The 20,696-nt window shown below is 40.9% G+C and overlaps 1 protein-coding gene across 1 annotated transcript; it reads left to right on the top strand.

The window, feature by feature from the left end:
• Window positions 1–14,598: 14,598 nt before the first annotated feature.
• Window positions 14,599–20,352, top strand: LOC143552825 (agamous-like MADS-box protein AGL8 homolog). The gene is made up of 8 exons (XM_077042953.1): window positions 14,599–14,801; window positions 18,517–18,598; window positions 18,700–18,764; window positions 19,252–19,351; window positions 19,436–19,477; window positions 19,542–19,583; window positions 19,713–19,807; window positions 20,159–20,352. The coding sequence occupies exons 1-8, from the start codon at window positions 14,617–14,619 to the stop codon at window positions 20,250–20,252; spliced, it is 705 nt and encodes a 234-aa protein (XP_076899068.1). The 5' UTR covers window positions 14,599–14,616; the 3' UTR covers window positions 20,253–20,352.
• Window positions 20,353–20,696: the final 344 nt, after the last annotated feature.

The raw sequence follows: 20,696 nt of genomic DNA, 5'->3' as shown, positions 1-20,696 counted from the left end.
ATTAATAATAGTTAAAGAATAATGATCTTCGTATTAATTAAAATGTTGTTAATAAAAATAATAATAATAATAGATAATATTGATAGTAAATAATGATACCGCTCTCGATGTCGGTTCAAGTTCTAAACGAGTTCACAAAATAAATACAATAATATTATTGCTAATAATAAAAGATAAAAATATAATTTTAATAAATAATAATAATATGATCTTAAATAATAATAGTAACTTTAATATTTATAAAAAAATGATAATAACAATAATACTAATACTAATAATTAGAATTTATAATAATATACATTTTTTATAAAAAGTTAATAATAATAATAATTATTATTATAATTGTTATAAATAATGAGTTTTATATATTTAATAGTTTTATACTAATTATACGATTTTTAACCATGATAACACAAAATCGGTTTAGGAGAAGACTCGAGACCTCTAGTCTAACAACTAACGTACAAACTAACCGAGCCAAGATAACCATTTCCCGATCGTTTATCTTTTCCCAAATCAAAACAACTCTACACGAAAACTAACAATATCAAAACCCAAATTAAATTTACCTATTATATATGTTCACGAGTCGTCGGAGATGAAGGTAGCCGGATACATGGCGGGTCACCACCACCATGCCTCATACCCCGTCGTCGGAGCCCATTCCGGCCACGCCTCAGAGATGGAGAGAGAGTGAGAGATAGAGACGGAGAGATAGAGAGAGACAGAAAGACGGGAGAGAGCCGAGAGGGAGAGAGAGCAGAGAGAGAGATGACGCAAGAGAGAGAGAGCAGAGAGGGACAGAGAGACGGGCGAGAGGGAGAGCGCGGCTGAGGGAGAGGAAGAGCACCGGGGCCACGGCGGAGCTTGGGGGTCGCCGGAAAAACAAACCGTAGGGGAAGAGGGCTGCCGGGACGCGAGGGGTGGTGGTTTCGGGTTGCGGGGGTGGCTGAGATGGTGGTGATGCAGTGCGAGGTGGTGGCCGGAGGTGTTTGGCGTCGCCGGATTCTCTCGCCGGAAAAACACGCTCGCCGGAAAACGGCCATGGAGGAAAGTGGCGGCTGAATGAAATGATATTAAGGTTAGGGTATTATGTATATATATGTGGTGTATATATGTTACATTTCTGGCCCCTCAAGTTCTAGTCAATATTTAATGTAAGTTTAAAAGTTTCCAAAACTTATAATAACTTTGCCAAAACTTAGTTTGAACCCTTTATGTTTTTTTTCTTAACGACGCTATAATATGACCAACATCGATTTATTTAAGGTCGAGGTATAAAATGATATTATATAATAATCAAATAAGGTTCTAAGAAATGTTGAGTCGGTTTTACAAAAATAAAAGTTTACAAAACTAATACGACTCAAGACTCAAATTTGACGAATGTCACACTCAATTTGATGTTCTATGCTTATATGATTATATGCTTATGTGTTTATCGCTTTTGGAAGGTTGATTCATAAAATCCGTGAACTATCTGGTATTCTCTTATAGCACGGTGCCGTTAATGTATTCTTATTAACGACCTCATGAAATCCGAATCTATTTGGTATTCTCTTATAGACGGTGCCGCTAATGTATTCTTATTAGCGACCTCATATTATCCAAATTATTGCTATTTATTTGTTGTTTCGTATACAAGATTGTGGCTTTTCTTATTATATACATATATGCTTAAAACTGTGAATTGCTCACCAAATTTTGTGTTGACAAACTTTATTTTATGAAATGTTACTGGTTTGCATTTAGGTTGATGTTGGATGCTTGGAGAAAACGTCACAAATACCTTTAGGATATTAGTAACAATGAACAATATTTGATTTGCTACATTTGTGATACGTTGTTGTATTCAACTTATGAATATTGTTATGTGACATTTTCGATGTTTTGAAATGAAATGAGTTTGTTAAATATTGTCGCTTTAAATAGTGTCATGCGCTTATGGGCAATCGTTACACCTCGGCATGTTCTGCCGCCTTTGGTCGGGGTGTGACAGATTGGTATTAGAGCCATGACAATTAGGATAGGTGGTTAGACGTAACGACCTAGAATTGTTATGCTTAGGGTCCTATACGTGTGTTCATACGTGTTTACTCTATTTTATTGTTCATATCGAATGTTTATTTATAAACCTGTTTAAAATTCACCAATATCCTAAATGTTAACATACACGCACTTTCATAATATTTCCAAGGTATCATTACCTTAAAACGCAAAAGTAGATTTTTATTGTGTATTATGGATTACAAGATTAACTTGGATCCCGTTGTTTCAAATCCCTTAAAGGTTGCGTTTATATCAGGTTTGTAGCCATAATAGAAAACGAGACATTATAAAATGACCATTTGACAAAAAGATTCTAAGGATCGAAGGTGATTTACTTACTTGGGATGGTTGAGTTATAGTGCTCGTTTTCTAGGCCACAAATCATGTTATATATGTCAATTCTTTAAGTAGTCAAATGCGAGCGTTCCGGTCGCCATCCAAATTTTCGGTGTTAAAACAATTGAACTACGATGGTTCGTGGACTAGTGTTTTGACATGACTTTGTATTTCGATTTATTGTGTTATTATTTTTATTTGAGTCTAAAACATGAAAAAGTCGCGGTGGTTCGTGCACATGTTTAGACTCCAACATGGTGTTTTATAAACTTTTTAGTGTTGGAATATCAAGTCATGGTGGTTTATGCACGATTTTCCGACTCTATAAATCTCAAAATCTTAAAATTTTCAAGCTTTAACCATCTCAAAATCATTTAAGTTAAAATTTCTCTCCCAATTCAAATTGTAATAGAGATAATAACCATAAAGAATCTAATTTAGGCATGTATCTAGATGCTCTAGGTTTAAGTTTCCTATTGAAAGTGCATCCTAATCTAAAATAGACATTTTAATTTTTTTGTAAATTTTACTTTTTGTTTCAAATTTATGAAATCGGATATGGTAAATAAGATAAACAATAAAGAATAAAAAAAAGTAAATAAAAATAAATAAAATAAAACTAATAAACATTCAAATTGACTTTGAACTCATTTTGTTTTTATCAATTTGAATCTTTACTAAAAAAAACTTATTTGGTTATAGCTTCTTAGAGATGATAGTAAAGAAGCATTCATTTTTTATGTTCCATTTCCTTATTTTGATGTTGATATATTAATTTATTTGGACATCTTATGGTTTGCCATTCATGCAATTTGACGGCTAACAAAGCCTGTCTGGTTTGTGCCTGAGATTGAAGGCCAAATGACAACGACGAAGAAGGTTGTATACTCGCACAAAAGGTGGGATGATATCTCTTCCAGTATCGCTAGGAGTCGGGATCAAGATAGGCAATCTCTCATGATGGCGGTTGTTGAACATGGGGATTTGGTGTTGCTTGGGGTCGCCATTTCACTGAATCTGTCTATGGAGTCGATTCTACAATCATTCATACCCAGGATTTTACTCGGTGATGCAAGCTGCAATGCAGGTGTGGGCATTTGGTTGTTGCATTGATGGGCAGAACCCACAATTGTTGCCCTGATAGATGATGAATGCAAAGGGGGGTTTGTCAGTTGTGGCCTTGGTTTGGACCTTAGATAGGTCAGGCAAAACTCATTACCCCGTGTTGTGTTTTGTAGTGGGAGCGTGGTCATGCAACATGGATTGGTCGTTACCGATTTGGTTCGTAGAAAACCATAAAAGTGAACACTGATACCGCAAAGGTAGCGTCCCTCCCTATGCCTACGATATAAAAAAATAGATTTTAATAGCCACTCTGTTTTTTTTAAAAAAAAGTTACATCAAAACATACAAAATAAACTAAAAATAGCGGCATACTCCGTTTTATTTTTTAAATGAATGTCAACGAACGAAAACCATAACTGAAATTATTAAAAATCAAGTAGTTGAAATTGTATATTATGTATAGTAGTGTAACATTATAAAATGAAAAATTAAGAAATAAAATTTAAAAACGTGACCCACTAAAGAGTCAAGGACTAGGCGTGAACAAGGATTGGGTAGTCCATTTACACACCTTTATAACTATCTCACCACCTATCACTCACGATATAGAGCCTTAGTTATATTAATGTTTCAAAAATAGGTCTATAAGGATGAGTATTTTTTAAGCACTCGTTACAAGGTATGATGATGAGAGGATTTTTGTTTAACTCTGCTTATTTACTAATAATCGATCAAATGTGGTTAACCTGAGCCGGAATCATATCTAGTCGAACTACGTGGGCAAACTTTGACATAAAAAGTAAAGAATAATTCATATTTTTATAATATTAAAAAATAATATCAATTTTTTTAATTAATAAATAGCAATTTTTTGAAAAAGTTATTATCTAAAACGGTATAGTTTCTTTTATTTATATTGATATTTACTTATTTAGTTATATATAACAATAACACAACTCGTTTTGGGGAGGTATCATTGATCACTTCATCCCTCAACTTGTTTTAACCCATCATACCGTCTATCAAATTACTTCAAAATGGAAAGATTTACAACAACAACAACAACAACAACAAAAAAATAAACAAATTCGATCAACGGTATCAAAGACAAAAGGTTGGTGGGTCGAAGGAGCTGTGAAGACGGGAAGGACATAAACACTTCTTTACGCGTATAAGAAAGGACTTCCCCATTTAAAGTTGTGGAATGTTTTTAGGCCCCACAGGAAATGGTGTGTGTCGTTCTGAAAATGGAAAGCGAGTTTATCACTTAATCGTATAAACGAACCTAAACATTAGCTTCAAAGGCTTACGCAACTCGTTTTGAAAGGACAATATTGGGCATTGTTAGTACCAAAAAGGAAAATGGACTTTGAAGAAACACTAATCGACCCCGGGCAGATTACGGATAATCTGGGGGTTAAATAGATGTTTCCCACGAGGGGTTAGATCCGGCGAAGATGGTTCTTCTGATAACCTGCAAAACAGACACCGTGAGCTCGTCACTGAGAAGCGGGGGGGTACCTCCTTGTGACCACCCTCCGGCGTGAGAATCAGACTAGATTGCTCTTGAATATAAGTGTATATTAAGAGAGTTACTAGAGCAGATATCAGGTAATATATCAAGATATGAGATATGAGATAAGATGATACCATTCCAAGGTGTTGGAGTATTTATAGCCGAAGGTAGGTTTCCAAGAAGGTACAGCCGGCTGAATAGTGTTCCTGTTCTGCCAACTGTGGGCTACGCACATGCCATGCTGATGGTTGGTGGGTAGGCAGCGGCTGATTGTGACCAGGCCGGCTGTGTACTATTCCTGTTCCACCAACTGCAGGCCATGCACGTCCTCCGACAGGTTGGTGAGTAGGCAGCGGCTAATAGTGACATACAGTACAAGAGCGTGATGCTCGTCATACTGTTGTCAGTGAGCTGTCGTATCCTTGGTCAGATCTTTTTTCCATACCTCGTCAGGTACAGTACAAAAGATCCTCCAGTATCGTACGGACTGGCTCATTTGGGCGGGAGTTCTCCCGGCTTTGTGCGGGAGTGTTCCCGGCTTGCTCACTCCTTATTCAGGTGACATTACTGAATTATTTAAGAGTAAAGTGCCTTGTGCGTGTAGCTTTGCTGCGCAGGTAGCCTTCCCTGATGGCTTGTATCCGCAGCTGCGGGAACAGGCGGCGTACTTCACCATTGGGAGGCTTTTCCTGCGGGAACAGCTTGCGTACTGCGCGTAAGGACGTCACGTCTCTGAGCATGGTGGGTCCTGCGGGCCCAGTTGGTTTCTACGCATACGTCCCTCTTCAAGGGGTTGCGAGTTTAGCCTTAGCGCAGACGTCCCTGTTGAAGGTGAGTCTTGCGGGTTCAACTGCGCAGACATCCCTCTTTGAGGTGAGTCTTGCGGGTCCAACTGGGCTCTGCTGGGACCTACCTCTTCAAGTCCCCCCAGTCCAATGTTCTTCTCATGAATTGTTAATAAGTGAGGTGAACTTTTGGACTTAAGCAAAGGGTTTTGAAAAGGGTTTAGTTTTAAGGTTTTCCATGGGGATTCTTCCCGCGGAAGTCCTAATTTCACGTGCAGAAATTCCCGACTTTTCTGCTTGATCTTTGGGTGTGATGCGGGTAGGTCTGTAACCTCCTCGCAAGTCAGGAGCGTTGAGTTCCACTTGTGTTGATTCTCCATGAGTGTTGGTAGTTTTGAACATAGTGATCAATTATGTTTAAACAACCAATTCCATCTTGGAGGTTCAAACAATCTAGTTCTCGACGTTCCCGCTATGCGGGGATGTTATTCCCGTTTCCGCAAGCACGGCCCAGAAGATCCTTCTTGGTTTCAATTCCTGCAGAGTGCTAGGTATGTGAAGGTTTTCGCCTTGACACTGTACCCGCACTCGTCTTATAGTTACTTTACTTCCAAGGTATTCCTGGCTTCAATTACCTGCGGGTGCTAAGTATGTGAAGGGTTTTGCCTTGACACTGTACTCGCACCCGTCTTATGGTTACTTGGTTTCCGATGTATTCTTGGCTTCAATTCCCTGCAGGTGCTAAGTATGTGAAGGGTTTTGCCTTAACACTGTACTCGCACCTGTCTTATAGTTACTTGGTTGCCAAGGTAAGGGGTATATTCCCGCTTACTTTTGAATCTTTTTGAATCTTTTGAAATTCGAAGAGTTGGTGAAAGGATAAGAACAGTCCAAACTGTTGAAGGGACGGTTGAGTAGTCCGACGGTTTCTTCTGACAGTTTCAGGACGTGGAGGAAGTTATGGCGACGTGACAGTACATGGTCATTCCAGATGCTTTTTCAAGCGCGTGGGCGCGATTTTTTGGGCGCGTGGGAGCGGATTTTACGGCGCGCGTCCCGTCAACAGCTGTTGCCAGCTTGCTTTTTCCACGTGTCATAGTTTCATTGCACCAGCTATTTTCTCTCTCCTCCGCATTAAATTCATCGCATTCATTGCGATGAGTATATAAAGGGGGAGAGGGTCCTTTGTAATCCACACCTTCACTTCTATCTTCTCCTTCTAAGCGATTTCCGGCGAATATTCTTTCTGAAATCGTTGCCTTTCATCCTTCCAGAATGTCTTCTTCCTATGATGTTCAGGCTACTGCCGAGGAGTCTGACGTGTACGCCGAGAATCCTTCGTCCACGTCGGACAAGGATGACAAGAGTACTGCTGGCGAGTGCCAGTGTGCTCTTCCGGCCGACCTCTATCAGTACGTCATCCGGAAGTTTATGCTCGAGCCGTTCGAGCCTGAGTTTCCGGAACCACACCAGACGGTGTACGATGCCCCCAAGGGCAAGATAGGGGTGTACGCCGCATTCTTCGTCTATGGGAATCTCAGGTTCCCATTGACGAAGTTTGTATACCGTGTCTCGGAGAGGCACGGTGTGCATCTGACGGAGGTACACCCGATGGCGATCGCCAAGATCCGCCACTTTGAGTGGGTGTGCCTCATTCTGGGCGTGGAGCCCCACGTTGATCGGTTGATGACCTTCTACTCCTGGAGGTGCATCCAGGGGTGGTACACCTTGGTCAATCGGATCAAGGGTTTGAAGATCTGCGCTACCGAGCGCAGTCTTCGGTCGTGGAAGCGGGAGTTTTTTATATCTCTGCTCGCGTCATCCCTCTTACGATGACGTTTAAGAATGGGAGAGCACTCCCCGCCCTTCACGCCCTCAACCACCAGGAGGCGGAGTGGTTCGCCAAGATCTCCCGGATCCAGACTCCGGTGTACCGCTTTGCGGAGTCCAGGATGGTGATGCTCGGGATGAGCCGGGTGTGGAAGGAGGCGTCACAGATTCCCATCGTCCTCGAATACGGTTTGAACTCTGTCCCTTACGGTATGCTCTGTCTTCTTTGTTGATATAGGTTTTTCTTCTAACTGTTTCTTTTTTTATTTCAGAGGGGAATGACTTGCAGTCGCTCTTGCATCCGCGGGAGGCTGATGGTCCCGCTCGGATGGGTACTCGTGCTCTTGATGAGAACGAGTTGCCCATCCTGGATCAAACGAGGGATCGGTTTGTGGAGGTCTACCCGCCAGGCCACCCGATTCTGAGCGCCACGCGGCCAGGTAATGAGTTATTCAACCCTCGAACTCTCAATGCTGAAACCTCTGCTGGAATTCCTCTAATTCTGTCATCTTCTGATGAGGAATCCGCAGACGGTCCTTTCTTCACGCGGAAGAAGAAGGCTGCTGGCGGAAAGGGCAAGGCGAAGGTTGCCTCCACCGCCGATCAGGGGAACCGGTCAAACTCGGAGACCGAGAGCGAGGAGGCGGCGGGGAACCCAGGTGGTGTTGAGACCACTGCTCCGGAGGCTGAGACGACTGTCACCTCCGAGCAGCCCAGGACGACGACGGTGACCGGTAAGAAGAGGCCGGCTCCATCGGGTTCGTCCCCGCCTGTTCGCACCTTTAGGCTCAAGAAAACCCGTAAGTATAATCTTCCTTTACTTTTACTGCATAGCTTTCCACCATTATACTTATATCTTCTTTGTGCAGGCGTGGATGCTACCGCATTCCAGGGTGGAGCGGGAGGTAGCAGTTCTGGACCCATGAAGGTAGGTTTGGTCAACCTACCTGAGGCGATGACCCAGGCGACTGCGCCTGCTTCAGTTGGTTTAGTTGCTCACCCGGTTGAGCCAACTGTTCCAACTGTGACGACGTCCCCGCCGGCTGTCAGTGCCATATTCACTGATTCTTTCACTGAGCCGGCAGTGAGTATTTCTGTGGATTCTTCCACAGCCGCGGCCGCGGTTGTGAGTTCACCTCCGCTGGTTTCTACCACGGCGGCCTCCGCTATGCCTCCTCCGGCGCCGGCGACTACAGCCGGTCCTTCAGGTATGTCCGGTGTTGGGGCGTCAAGCCAATCTCTGCCTCCTTCCCATCTGCCTGACCTCTTGGATGGATATCCGTTAGGTTCGGGTGATGGGTTTGGCGGCTACAGGCCTGTTGTCAACCCTACAGGTGCGTAGGGTTATTTTGGCCTTTTTATTATTTTATTTTATATATGTTTTTTATATATCATCTTTTCCTAACTGCCTTTTGCTTTTGCAGTGTCGGATTCCAATGAAGTGTATGTTCCACGATGGAACATCCGCGGAGGAACAACCCTTCGGACGCCTGTAGAATGCGTCGAATGGGCGCGCCACGCCGCCCCCGCTGGTGCGCTGGGGGAAGCCATGTCCAGCTACCAGGAGGGTAGGCTGTCGAATGAATTGCGGATTCTCCTTGCCCGGATGCAGCCGCGCGTCGAGTTACTATGTCGTGAAAACGACAAGTTAAAGACGGCGCGTAGCCTGGAAGTGGCTCAGGCGCGGGCCATCCGGGAGGAGAACAAGAGGCTTGCCGCAGTGGCTGCGGAAAAGGAGAAGGCCTTCCAAGCCCTTGAAGTTGAAGTTCAGGCCCGTCTCGAGGCCCGTTCCAAGGCTGCCCAAGCTGTTAACGAACAGCTTCGGCTGGCTAAGGAAACTGCACGGAACGCAACTGAGAGGGCCACCAAGGCTGAAGTTGTTGCTGAGCCTCTACGCATTGAGAATGAGGAGCTTAAAGCCAAGCTAGAGAGGCTTCAGCAGGCTCATGATGCCTTGGCTATGGAAGACGCCAAGAAGCTACAAGAGATCTTGGACAGAGGGGCGTGCTTGACCACACTGAGCGGAAGCTAAAGGGCGTTGAAGAGGCTGCTGCTAAGGAAGTGTTGCTCGCCAACCTTAACAAAAGTGAAGCCGAACGCGCCCGTAACCAAGCTCAAGCTGCCCTCCAGGAGGCTCTGGTTGCCAAGGAATGGCTTCTTCGAGAAGCGTTGTCTCAGGTATGCGTAATTTCATAATATCTTTACGCTTTTCTTTGTACATAGAAAAGGTTTTGATACTTGTATTTTTTCTTGTAGGTTGTGCATCGAGTCTTCACGGACACATCATACGACGATGCCATGAGCGCAGCCCTCAACGCTTCTCATGAGGATGGGGAAAAGGCCGGCTTCCTGCTTGGTCTAGGGTTCGTTGAGAAAGGCATCCCGCCTTCCAACTTCTCTTTATATGATGTGGATACTGAAGCTGTATATGACCAAGCAGTGAACCAGTATGCCGCCTTCCCGCATCCGGTGGTGGAGAAGGTGAACGAAGTTGCTGCTGCTGATGATGGGCTAACCATTCTAAAGACCTTCCTTGAACCGCCACAGCCAACTGATTGTGCGGGTACAAGTGGGTTTGGAGGGAGTGGTCATGAAGCTTGAACCTTAAGATCCCTTCCCACTGTTAGGATAGGTTTACATTGTATAGATTTATATTCATGTAGGCGGGTAGTTACCCGGCCATTCTTGTAATACTTGAATTATTATGAAATATAAATCTTTGTGCGGGTAGGCCCGCTTCTTTCAGTGGATGACTTGCTTTATAAACGTTATATGACTTGCTCATGCATACTTTAGTTTAAATTAGCAACTTTCCAAGTGTTCTGAATAAGTTAACCTTTGAACGTGGTAGATAATAGGTTGAAGTTTTGCTTCCTCCTTCGTGATTGTGCGGGTAAGACCGTCAGTTGCACTTAGGATGGCTAAACTTTACCTATATCTCACCTGCGTGGAGGTTTTCCTCATCTTTTCGTTAGAAATTTTCTAAGTGTTTAGAATGAGTTAACCTTTGAACGTGGTAGATAATAGGTTGAAGTTTTGCTTCCTCCTTTGTGATTGTGCGGGTAAGACCGTCACTTGCACTTAGTAGGACGGCTAAACTTTACCTATATCTCACCTGCGTGGAGGTTTTCCTCATCTTTTCGTTAGAAATTTTCTAAGTGTTTAGAATAAGTTAACCGTTCGACGCGCGGTTATCAACAGGTTAGTTCGGTTTCCTCTATCGTGATTTGTGCGGTTAGGACCGGCACATTCATTTAGTGGGATCGCCAAACTTTACCTATGGCTGACCTGCGTGAAGGTTTTCCTCATCTTTTCGTTAGAAATTTTCTAAGTGTATAGAATAAGTTAACCGTTCGACGCGCGGTTGTCAATAGGCTAGTTCGGTTTCCTCTATCATGATTTGTGCGGTTAGGACCGGCACTTTCATTTAGTGGGATCGCCAAACTTTACCTATAACTGACCTGCGTGAAGGTTTTCCTCATCTTTTCGTTAGAAATTTTCTAAGTGTTTAGAATAAGTTAACCGTTCGACGCGCGGTTGTCAATAGGTTAGTTCGGTTTCCTCTATCATGATTTGTGCGGGTAAGACCGTCACTTTCATTTAGTGGGATGACCAAACTTTACCTATGACTGACCTGCGTGAAGGTTTGCCGTTTTTTGTGTTTATGCGGGTTTTGCCGCCTTCCACACGCAACGACTTACTTCCCCACTTATGTATGGGGTGAAGACCGGCATATCAGTGTGGAAAGTTCATAAGTATAAATGTAAGACCATCAGCGTCAATGTGATAAGGAGAATCATTTCCATTAGAAGTGGCTCTGGGCCTTTTCTTTTACAAGTTTGGAATTTATCTACATGCAGACTGTGTAATTGAGCTCCCTTCCATGTTCTTGGGAGTGTCATCGAGCCTTTCGAGCCGATATGCACTTTGTTCGGAATCTCGTTGTTTACGCAGTATGTAGTCTCCGACATTGAAGCTGCAGTTTTATTCGTGTTTTCCCCAACTGGGGTTCTACACGCATTAGCATGCTCAGCGTTCCTTACGCCAAGAGGTGCGCGAGCGTCCCATCTCTGACAAATGCTTTGACGATGTCCTTCACGTCTGTGCATTCTTCAGTGTTGTGGCCTTTTGTCCTGTGAAAGTCACAGTATTTGCTCTGATCAGCATTGTGACGATGTCGGATTATTGGAGCCTTTGGCCATGGGAGCTTCTCAGTGGCGAATATCTCGGTGACGCTTTTGGTGAGTGGCGTCCATCTGGAGTTCTGGTTCGACTGTACGTTATCCCTTCCGCCTAACCGATGTTGCAAGCCGGATGAGGTGTCAAAGTTTACCCTTGACTGCCAAATGCCTAGCTTCCGCTTTTTGTTTAGTCGGGCGGTAAGAACGTTGTCTTCTCTTTTTTTCTGGGTGTAGAGGTTTGTGCTCTGGGGGAGATCTCTACCCAGTTGCTTCTCCGTTTCCGCAAAGCGTTTAGCTGCTGTCATGATGGCATCCCATGTGGACGGCATGCCATCTTTACCCGTTAAGGTGCGGATGAGCTCTGGGTCTTTCGCGCCCTGGATGAAAGCAGCGCGAACAAGATCTTCGCTAATAGTGCCCAGACTTAGCTTCTTTGAATTGAAGCGCGTGATGAAGTCTAGTAAAGACTCATCTTCTCTCGGATGCAGTTGAGGATTGTCCATTGCTCTTCGGTATACTTTCTTTGTTGGCTGAAGTGTTGGCTGAACTTTTGTTGGAAGTCTGCCCAATCGTAGATGTGGTGGACCGGTAGACGATCGAACCACGCTCTAGTTGCCCCAACAAGCGCCATTTGGAACATGTAACACCACGTAGGTTCCGTCCAACTACTGACGGTTTCCCCCGCTATGAATCTGTTCAAATGATCGTCTGGATCAGATATACCATCGTAAGTGCCGATGTTGGACATCTGTTTGGCACTTTTCGGGGCGATTGCTTCCGCAATGTCTCTTGCAAATTTGGACGTTCCCTCATTTGCAGCAGTTGGTCTAAATGTTTAGGAGAAGTCACGTGGGTTTCCACCCGCGTTTTTTGGTTTGAAGGTTTCTCCAAAATGCCTTCTCGGTTGGGAGTCCGTTTCCTTACGCTTCCCTTTCGCCCTCTGACGAGGGTTTGCGTCAGTATCGGATTCCTCCGAATCATCGTCCAAGTACTCTCCGAATTCATCAGCCTGTTGGAGTGAACGTAAGCGTTCATCCAACTCAGCTTGGAATTCTTTTTGACGTGCTTCCGCCCACGCTTTAACTTCATCGAGTGTTTGGCGGGGGAGCCTCGTTCGTTGTCTCTCTAACTGGGTATCGGTGAATCCCAGTGAAAGATTATTTACTGCACTTGCCCCGGCTTGGGTAACCGGGGTAGTGTTCGTAAAAACTGTGTAGTCGCCGGTATTCCCCCCAGTAGCTGGGGTTGTGGTTACCGGAGTTTCTTGGTCACTCGTTGGTTTTGGGACCAGAGTAACTTTAACCATCTTTCCAGAAGTTTTGAGAACTGAAAAAGAATTAAGTTCTAGGTTTTGTCCCACGGATGGCGCCAATGAAGAAACACTAATCGACCCCGGGCAGATTACGGATAATATGGGGGTTAAATAGATGTTTCCCACGAGGGGTTAGATCCGGCGAAGATGGTTCTTCTGATAACCTGCAAAACAGACACCGTGAGCTCGTCACTGAGAAGGGGGGTACCTCCTTGTGACCACCCTCCGGCGTGAGAATCAGACTAGATTGCTCTTGAATATAAGTGTATATTAAGAGAGTTACTAGAGCAGATATCAGGTAATATATCAAGATATGAGATATGAGATAAGATAATACCATTCCAAGGTGTTGGAGTATTTATAGCCGAAGGTAGGTTTCCAAGAAGGTACAGCCGGCTGAATAGTGTTCCTGTTCTGCCAACTGTGGGCTACGCACATGCCATGCTGATGGTTGGTGGGTAGGCAGCGGCTGATTGTGACCAGGCCGGCTGTGTACTATTCCTGTTCCACCAACTGCAGGCCATGCACGTCCTCCGACAGGTTGGTGAGTAGGCAGCGGCTGTGACATACAGTACAAGAGCGTGCTGCTCGTCATACTGTTGTCAGTGAGCTGTCGTATCCTTGGTCAGATCTTTTGTCCATACCTCGTCAGGTACAGTACAAAAGATCCTCCAGTATCGTACGGACTGGCTCATTTGGGCGGGAGTTCTCCCGGCTTTGTGCGGGAGTGTTCCCGGCTTGCTCACTCCTTCTTCAGGTGACATTACTGAATTATTTAAGAGTAAAGTGCCTTGTGCGTGTAGCTTTGCTGCGCAGGTAGCCTTCCCTGATGGCTTGTATCCGCAGCTGCGGGAACAGGCGGCGTACTTCACCATTGGGAGGCTTTTCCTGCGGGAACAGCTTGCGTACTGCGCGTAAGGACGTCACGTCTCTGAGCATGGTGGGTCCTGCGGGCCCAGTTGGTTTCTACGCAGACGTCCCTCTTCAAGGGGTTGCGAGTTTAGCCTTAGCGCAGACGTCCCTGTTGAAGGTGAGTATTGCGGGTTCAACTGCACAGACATCCCTCTTTGAGGTGAGTCTTGCGGGTCCAACTGGGCTCTGCTGAGACCTACCTCTTCAGACTTGGATTTCTTTTGTCAACCGTACGATAATATCATGACTGAGGCGACATTGGAACGTACGCGGTTTTAACCCAAAAACAAGAAATAGTTCTATATACACCTTTTTTGGGTATTTCTAGTTTGGAGTTAACTTCTCAAATTTACTTTTGTAACTTTTAAGCCATTTGTATATATAGCTTTTGGCTAGCTAGCTGCTTATGCTTGTTTGTATTTCCAAATATATGTTTGCCATAAAAAAAGTATTAATTGTATTGTTTTGTATTTACTTTTTGTAGGTTTATTTTGAAAATGATAGTAATTTGCAAAGTAATACACAGGAAGGATCTTGGAAAATATCTCTCTCTGACTTCAAACCAAGAAAAGAATATATAGTGTTCCTTCCTTCCTCTATAAACCACATCATTTCTGTCTGTGATTTCTGATGGGGAGGGGAAAGGTGACATTGAAGAGGATCGAGAATAAAATCAATCGACAAGTGACTTTCTCTAAGCGGAGATCAGGATTGTTGAAAAAAGCTCATGAAATCTCCGTCCTTTGTGACGCCGATGTCGCCCTCATCATCTTCTCTACTAAAGGAAAGCTACGCGAGTATTCTACCGATGCCTCGTACGTCTCTCTCTTGATCTCTCTTTATAATATTAATACTAGCTTCTAGCTTCAGACCAGTGTTCTACACGGATAATTAATTAAAATATTTAAAAAGCAAACTAAAGTGAATATGTCAGATCTTTAGTTTAATTAACGTGATCTTGGTTGTAGATCATTGTTATACATTAATATAATATAATAGATAACTATAGCAATATCTGATGATTGTCCATGCAACTGAATGATCATTTATGGAATTATGGCATGTTTTTCTAAAAATAGAAACTAAGCAGAATTCATGCAACTGAGTTCATGATATAGGACCTACTGATTGATTTATTTCATGTTAGATCGACATACACAGGGTTATAATCTTACTATATTTTTATTTATATATTTTATGTTATTTAATTTATTTTTAAAGGTCGCCATTTTAGGGTTTATGACTTTTGAGAATAAACTGGCCAATTGGGTATTTGGAAAAGGGGCCCACAAGGAAAGTAGCCAATGAAAGAACGAAAACACACACACTAGGTCAAGTCGTACATGGTATCTCATCATTCTTGTGTCGCAATCTTTGTTGCTTTTCATTTTTTTTGTAAAAGATAATGTTTATTAAATCTTTATATATATATTTCCAATTATATGAATAAAATTATAGAATAATAAATTTATTTCATTGGTCAGTATGAATACAATTCTTGTGTCACAACTTTTTGCTTTTTTGATATAACATCACTTTGTTCATCGTTACATTCCAAGTTTTCAATTTTGTAAAATATTAATGAATATAGTATTTATTGACATCAGAACTCAACTATAAACACAAGAATTCGCAGAAAATCTATTAAAATCATTATGAATGGTAATAAAAAGAGTTAGCCTGCGTGTATTATTTGTTTTAATGAATACAAGTAGAGAACGGTTCCAGGACTGCTATTTTGAACTTTGAGAAAAAAAAAGTATGTTCAACCTGACTATCAGGGTCACACCTTCAGGACTGCTCTTTTGACTTATTGTAAAGTTGATTATGCTGATTTTGGCCATGATTAGGACTAATGTTGGCCGATTACAGTTTTTAGCTAAAATGTGCCAAAACATGGTTAACTTTCCTTTTCAATTGTCGTATAAGGTTCTCCCTTCTCACACACTAGACACATTAAATATAAATTATATGTTGTGTTGCCATCAATTTTCCATAATACATTAATACTTATATTACCAATTTCCTTTTCCGTGTCTAGAGAAATAGGTTATTGTCATCGAGTGTGATCGTGGCCTTAAGGGAGAAACTTCAACGAAGAGGGATTCAATAGTCAGTTAAGATATGTTTATGGTTACTCCTTCCCTCATCTAGATATCAAACCTCGTAGTATTTTTAAATGCCATATCTTCGGATCCAACTAGCTACAATAATATTGGAATATTGGAATTTTATTAATCCAACCTTTTCCTAGTTGATAGGCGTCAAGCCAAACTTTAAAAATATACCATAATATTCCCAAGTTTCAAACTATTGGCTAACAACAAGCTTTTCACTAACGTGGCTAGATTATGTTAGTTTTTTATGACGTGGCTACTAACATGGAAAATATAATTTTTAATAACAATAAAACAATAAGCATAGTATTAAATAATACACACACACATACATACCTACATACATACATACATACATACACCACCGGCCTCCACCACCACCATTGCCACAAGTGTGACGGGCTTAGTCGGAGCTCCTATGGGGTAAATCTGGTTGGTGGTGAAACCACTCTAGTCTAAATTTCCAATAACAACCGTCGCAACAACCTGATTCTGAGATGACGATGTTGGAGAAGAAAAACCAAATTTTGTTGAAACACGGTTCAAATTTGTGCGACAAGTTAATGTGTCTAATTTACATGTGGGGCTGGCGAGGGTTGTTGCGGCGGTTGTTCTTGGCGACTTAGATCAAAGAGGTGCTTCACCACCAGCCGGTTTTACACCAGAGGAGCTCCGGCTAAGCGCGCTACACTTGCGGTGATGGTGGTGAAAGCGGTGGTAGAGGTTGGCAGTCTTGGTGCACGTAGTGGTGTATGTATGTATGTTTTATTTTTGTTATTGTTAAAAAAAACTTTTTTTACATGTTATAAAAAACTAACGAAATTTAACCCCATTAGTCAAAAGCTCGTTTCAGACCATAGTTTAAAATTTGGAATTGTTGTAGTATATTATTAAAGTCCGGCTTAGCTCTGGCCAATGGGACAAAGCTTGAATTATTAAATCCAATATCCCATATATAATAAACTTAAAATTTAAGATGTTACAAATCTACCTCTCTAAACTAAGGATTTTCTCAAAGCTAAATTACACACAAGACAAGTAAGGTTAATGTTTCAACATTTATATCTTTTTAAATCCTAAGCGGTGTCGGATCCCTATGATGCTTCCATTGAACCATATATGACTTAATTGCTTAACCGTGTTGTTATAAAGTTATTTTATTGTACGATCAATAATAACAACCAGTTCCTTCACATAGTTTTAACTTATTATTACTCACATTCATGTTTATCCTTAAACAACTTTGAGATTATTATTTATGGGTTATTCAAATCAATTCAAAAATCATTTTACACAATCCCCCTCGCTTCTCTCATCAATAAATGGCCACACATATCTGTCTCCCTCTCTTCCTTTGACAATTTCCGATGGGAGCATATATAATATCCTCCCACCACCAGTTGTTGATCGCGTCACCAAGTAGGCGACACTATCCACTGGTACAACCTCATGACTTCTGTAATTTCAAAAACCATGATTTGATGAAAGATGTGTTCACATGCGAACTAAGTTGACATGTGAATCGTTGCACACGCTTGACCTTAGGGCAATCAATAAATATGATTAACACATTATTGATGATGATGCCTATGATGATGTTTATACAAACATTGTTGAAAACTTAGTAATCAAAGGCACTCAAGGTATAACGAGCTTGTGTCATGCCTCATCGCAATTCAAAAAGAAAACACACACCAAGAAAAAAAGGATGTATTAGTGTGTGTAACAAAAAGGTTAGCTATAAAGGGGAGCACGTCAACGAACCGGCCATAGGCTTTTGCTTGTTCTTTGGTTAGCAAAATGTTGGTTATGTTTAAATTAGGCATAGGTTATTCCCACACCATATAGGTTATTTGAGCAGTGTCATATACGTCTATACGACTCGTATATGGGCTATACGAGCCGCATAGTTGCAAAAATCTTGTTCTTTTGGTTGGTGTTTGGTCGGTTCAAAGTTTCAAACCTATTTTGGCTTGTTGTGGTCCACAGTTGTTTCTGACAGTTAAGTTTCATGGCTTCTTTTTGGCCTATCCAGTCGGATTTTTTTTTATTGTTCTTTAGCTTTGTGTTATTTATTCGACGTTATAAATTCAATTAATCACCACTTATTTGTTATTTTTAACTAGTGACTTGTTCACAACTTGTTGTATTACTGAATAGAAATAAAAGAATTACTATGATTAACGTACTGTATCTTATTGTTTAATACACAGAAATATACATATATTTAGAGGACCCGGTAGAAAAGTAGTAATAATAATAATAATAAATTATGCAGCAAACATATCTGAAATTGAGATATACGTACCGTATATGAGTCCATCATATTATATTATTATGCAATAAAAAAAAAACTATTGTCCGGTATAGTTATTCTTATTCTTTACACTATATTAATTGCTGGTATTTGCAGCATGGACAGGATCCTTGAGAGGTACGCAAGATGCTCAATTTCAGAAAGGCAGCTTACTGATCAAACTTATCAAGAACCACATGTATATATATATATGCATCTCATTCATGATATATGATACTTCGAAATTTGTATTAAAAATTAACTGACCTTAATTAAACACCCGGCCATAATATATTATAGGGAAGCTGGACTTTTGAACATGCCAAACTCAAGTCTAGAATGGAGGTTTTGGAAACAACTCAAAGGTACTATTTGCAAATTATATATATATCTCAAGATTATATACTTCCACTTCATTTTTTAAATCATAATTGTTTTTACAAATTAGGTGCATGCATAACTAGTATTGTTATCCATCCGGTTTGACCGATTTCAATAAACTTTGATTAATTTGAAAACAACAAACCAAAACAGCAGGGTTGGGTGGGCCGACGGAGTCGTATTTTTCTTTTCTTTTTTATAATCCGTTGATTTGTATAAAAAGTATTATTTATTAAGTGACAACGATTACAAGTACATGGAATGATAAAAATAGAGACTAAACTAAGGTTTTGTAAATTAGTAAACAAGAAACGGGTTGGACTTAAAGCTGGCCGCCCCACACCCGACTTCTATTTTTGACTTCAACTAAAACCGGAACCAAACAAAGCCTTGGATACCCGACATTATGAACACGCTATACATATTGAGTTATGACATTAAAAGTGACAATATATATGTTCCTGGTTTTAGGCATATTATGGGAGAAAAGCTTGATTCCTTGAGTATGAAAGAGCTTCAAAATCTGGAGCAGCAACTTGATACGGGTCTTAGACATATTAGACAGAGACGGGTATGATAATAACAGTATTGTTATTTAAGAAAATCGTTTCGTTTGTACGACGTGTTTGACTAATCGAATTTCCATTGTTTACAGAACCAGATAATGCTTGAATCAATTTCTGTGCATGAGAAAAAGGTATGACAATCACTATTTTTTTATTCATTTTGAACTGCAATAGCTAACAAAAATCAATCAACAGGATAAAGAATTAAAGAACGAAAACAGTGTTCTTTCGAAGAAGGTTTGTTGACGATATTCGTGTATACTCGGATTCAAATAGAAGCGTTATCCGTTCGCTATTGTTTAAATGTCTAAAATATTTAAATATCCTTTTTAAAACAGTATTATCATTTCTTGAAAAACTATGCAGGTCAAGGAAGTTGAGAAAGAAGTAGCCCGACAAGCACCTGTCGAGAACCAGGATCGTCACAGCTTGTCATCGCATCATTCTGATGGACACATAAGGTCAGATTTTCTACTCTTATGACTATGTTAGAATGTATATCCTTTGTACCTTCATGCATGAGACAGTTGTTTGAAAGTTGCTAAATTGAATGATTAAGCCATTAAGCCATTAAACCATTAAACCCGTAGAAATTTCAACATCGAACCCGTAGATAACCCAAATCTAAGTGATAAACATCAGTCATCTATCCCTCGAAATTTTCCGAACCTGTAAGAAAAAACTGCATATATGTCTCTAATTCCACATGTATGTCCATTTTTAACTTAAGACTCTTTACTAGAATGTTTGGCGTTGTCTATATAAAAACACAATGCATGTTTACTAATTAACCAACTCTATATACAATTCAGTGATGGACACCAGGCAGGAGGTGATGGCAATCCGAAACAAGCTCGACCAACGATAGTCGTGCCCCCATGGATGCTTCAGCATATTAAGCATTAGTGCTTTCATATCATATTATATTTTTTTCTTTCAAAGATGAATGTAAAGATAAAGAGTCTATATATCCCATCTACCGATAGATCTTGAAAATCATTATATAATAGTTAGACAGGCTGCAATCGTACGTGCAAATGTTTTATGAAATACCGTTTGTTATTACAGTATCACTTTTCTCCGGATTGTGCACGGGTATTACTTTATATTCGTTAATTTCAATCATTTGAGTTAAGAAAATTTTAGAGACGCATTCTTAACCATATATTTTAAATTAAAGTTTGAATTATTTGGTTCACAATTAAAGTTAATAAAGATGTAAAAGTAAAATTACATTTTTTCCCTTCTGAAAAATATATTTAAAAGTAAAAAGAATTGTGAAAAAATTACGAAACATTTTTCTTTTAAATTTTTGTTGTTTTGTATATTAAATGTAACAACATATATTAC

The sequence above is a fragment of the Bidens hawaiensis genome, unplaced genomic scaffold (genome assembly GCF_021521415.1).
Source record: "Bidens hawaiensis isolate Kalapana, Puna unplaced genomic scaffold, B.hawaiensis_p1.1 tig00001032_1, whole genome shotgun sequence".
Taxonomy (NCBI): domain Eukaryota; kingdom Viridiplantae; phylum Streptophyta; class Magnoliopsida; order Asterales; family Asteraceae; genus Bidens; species Bidens hawaiensis.
The sequence above is the reverse complement of the archived record's forward strand: the minus strand, read 5'-3'. Positions and strand labels throughout refer to the sequence as shown.

Coding starts and splice junctions, on each gene's coding strand:
- LOC143552825 (XM_077042953.1), top strand. CDS start 14,617: ATGGGGAGGGGAAAGGTGACATTGAAGAGGATCGAGAATAAAATCAAT. Junction 18,599..18,699: donor AAACTTATCAAGAACCACAT/GTATATATATAT, acceptor AATATATTATAG/GGAAGCTGGACTTTTGAACA. Junction 19,584..19,712: donor ACAGTGTTCTTTCGAAGAAG/GTTTGTTGACGA, acceptor AAAACTATGCAG/GTCAAGGAAGTTGAGAAAGA.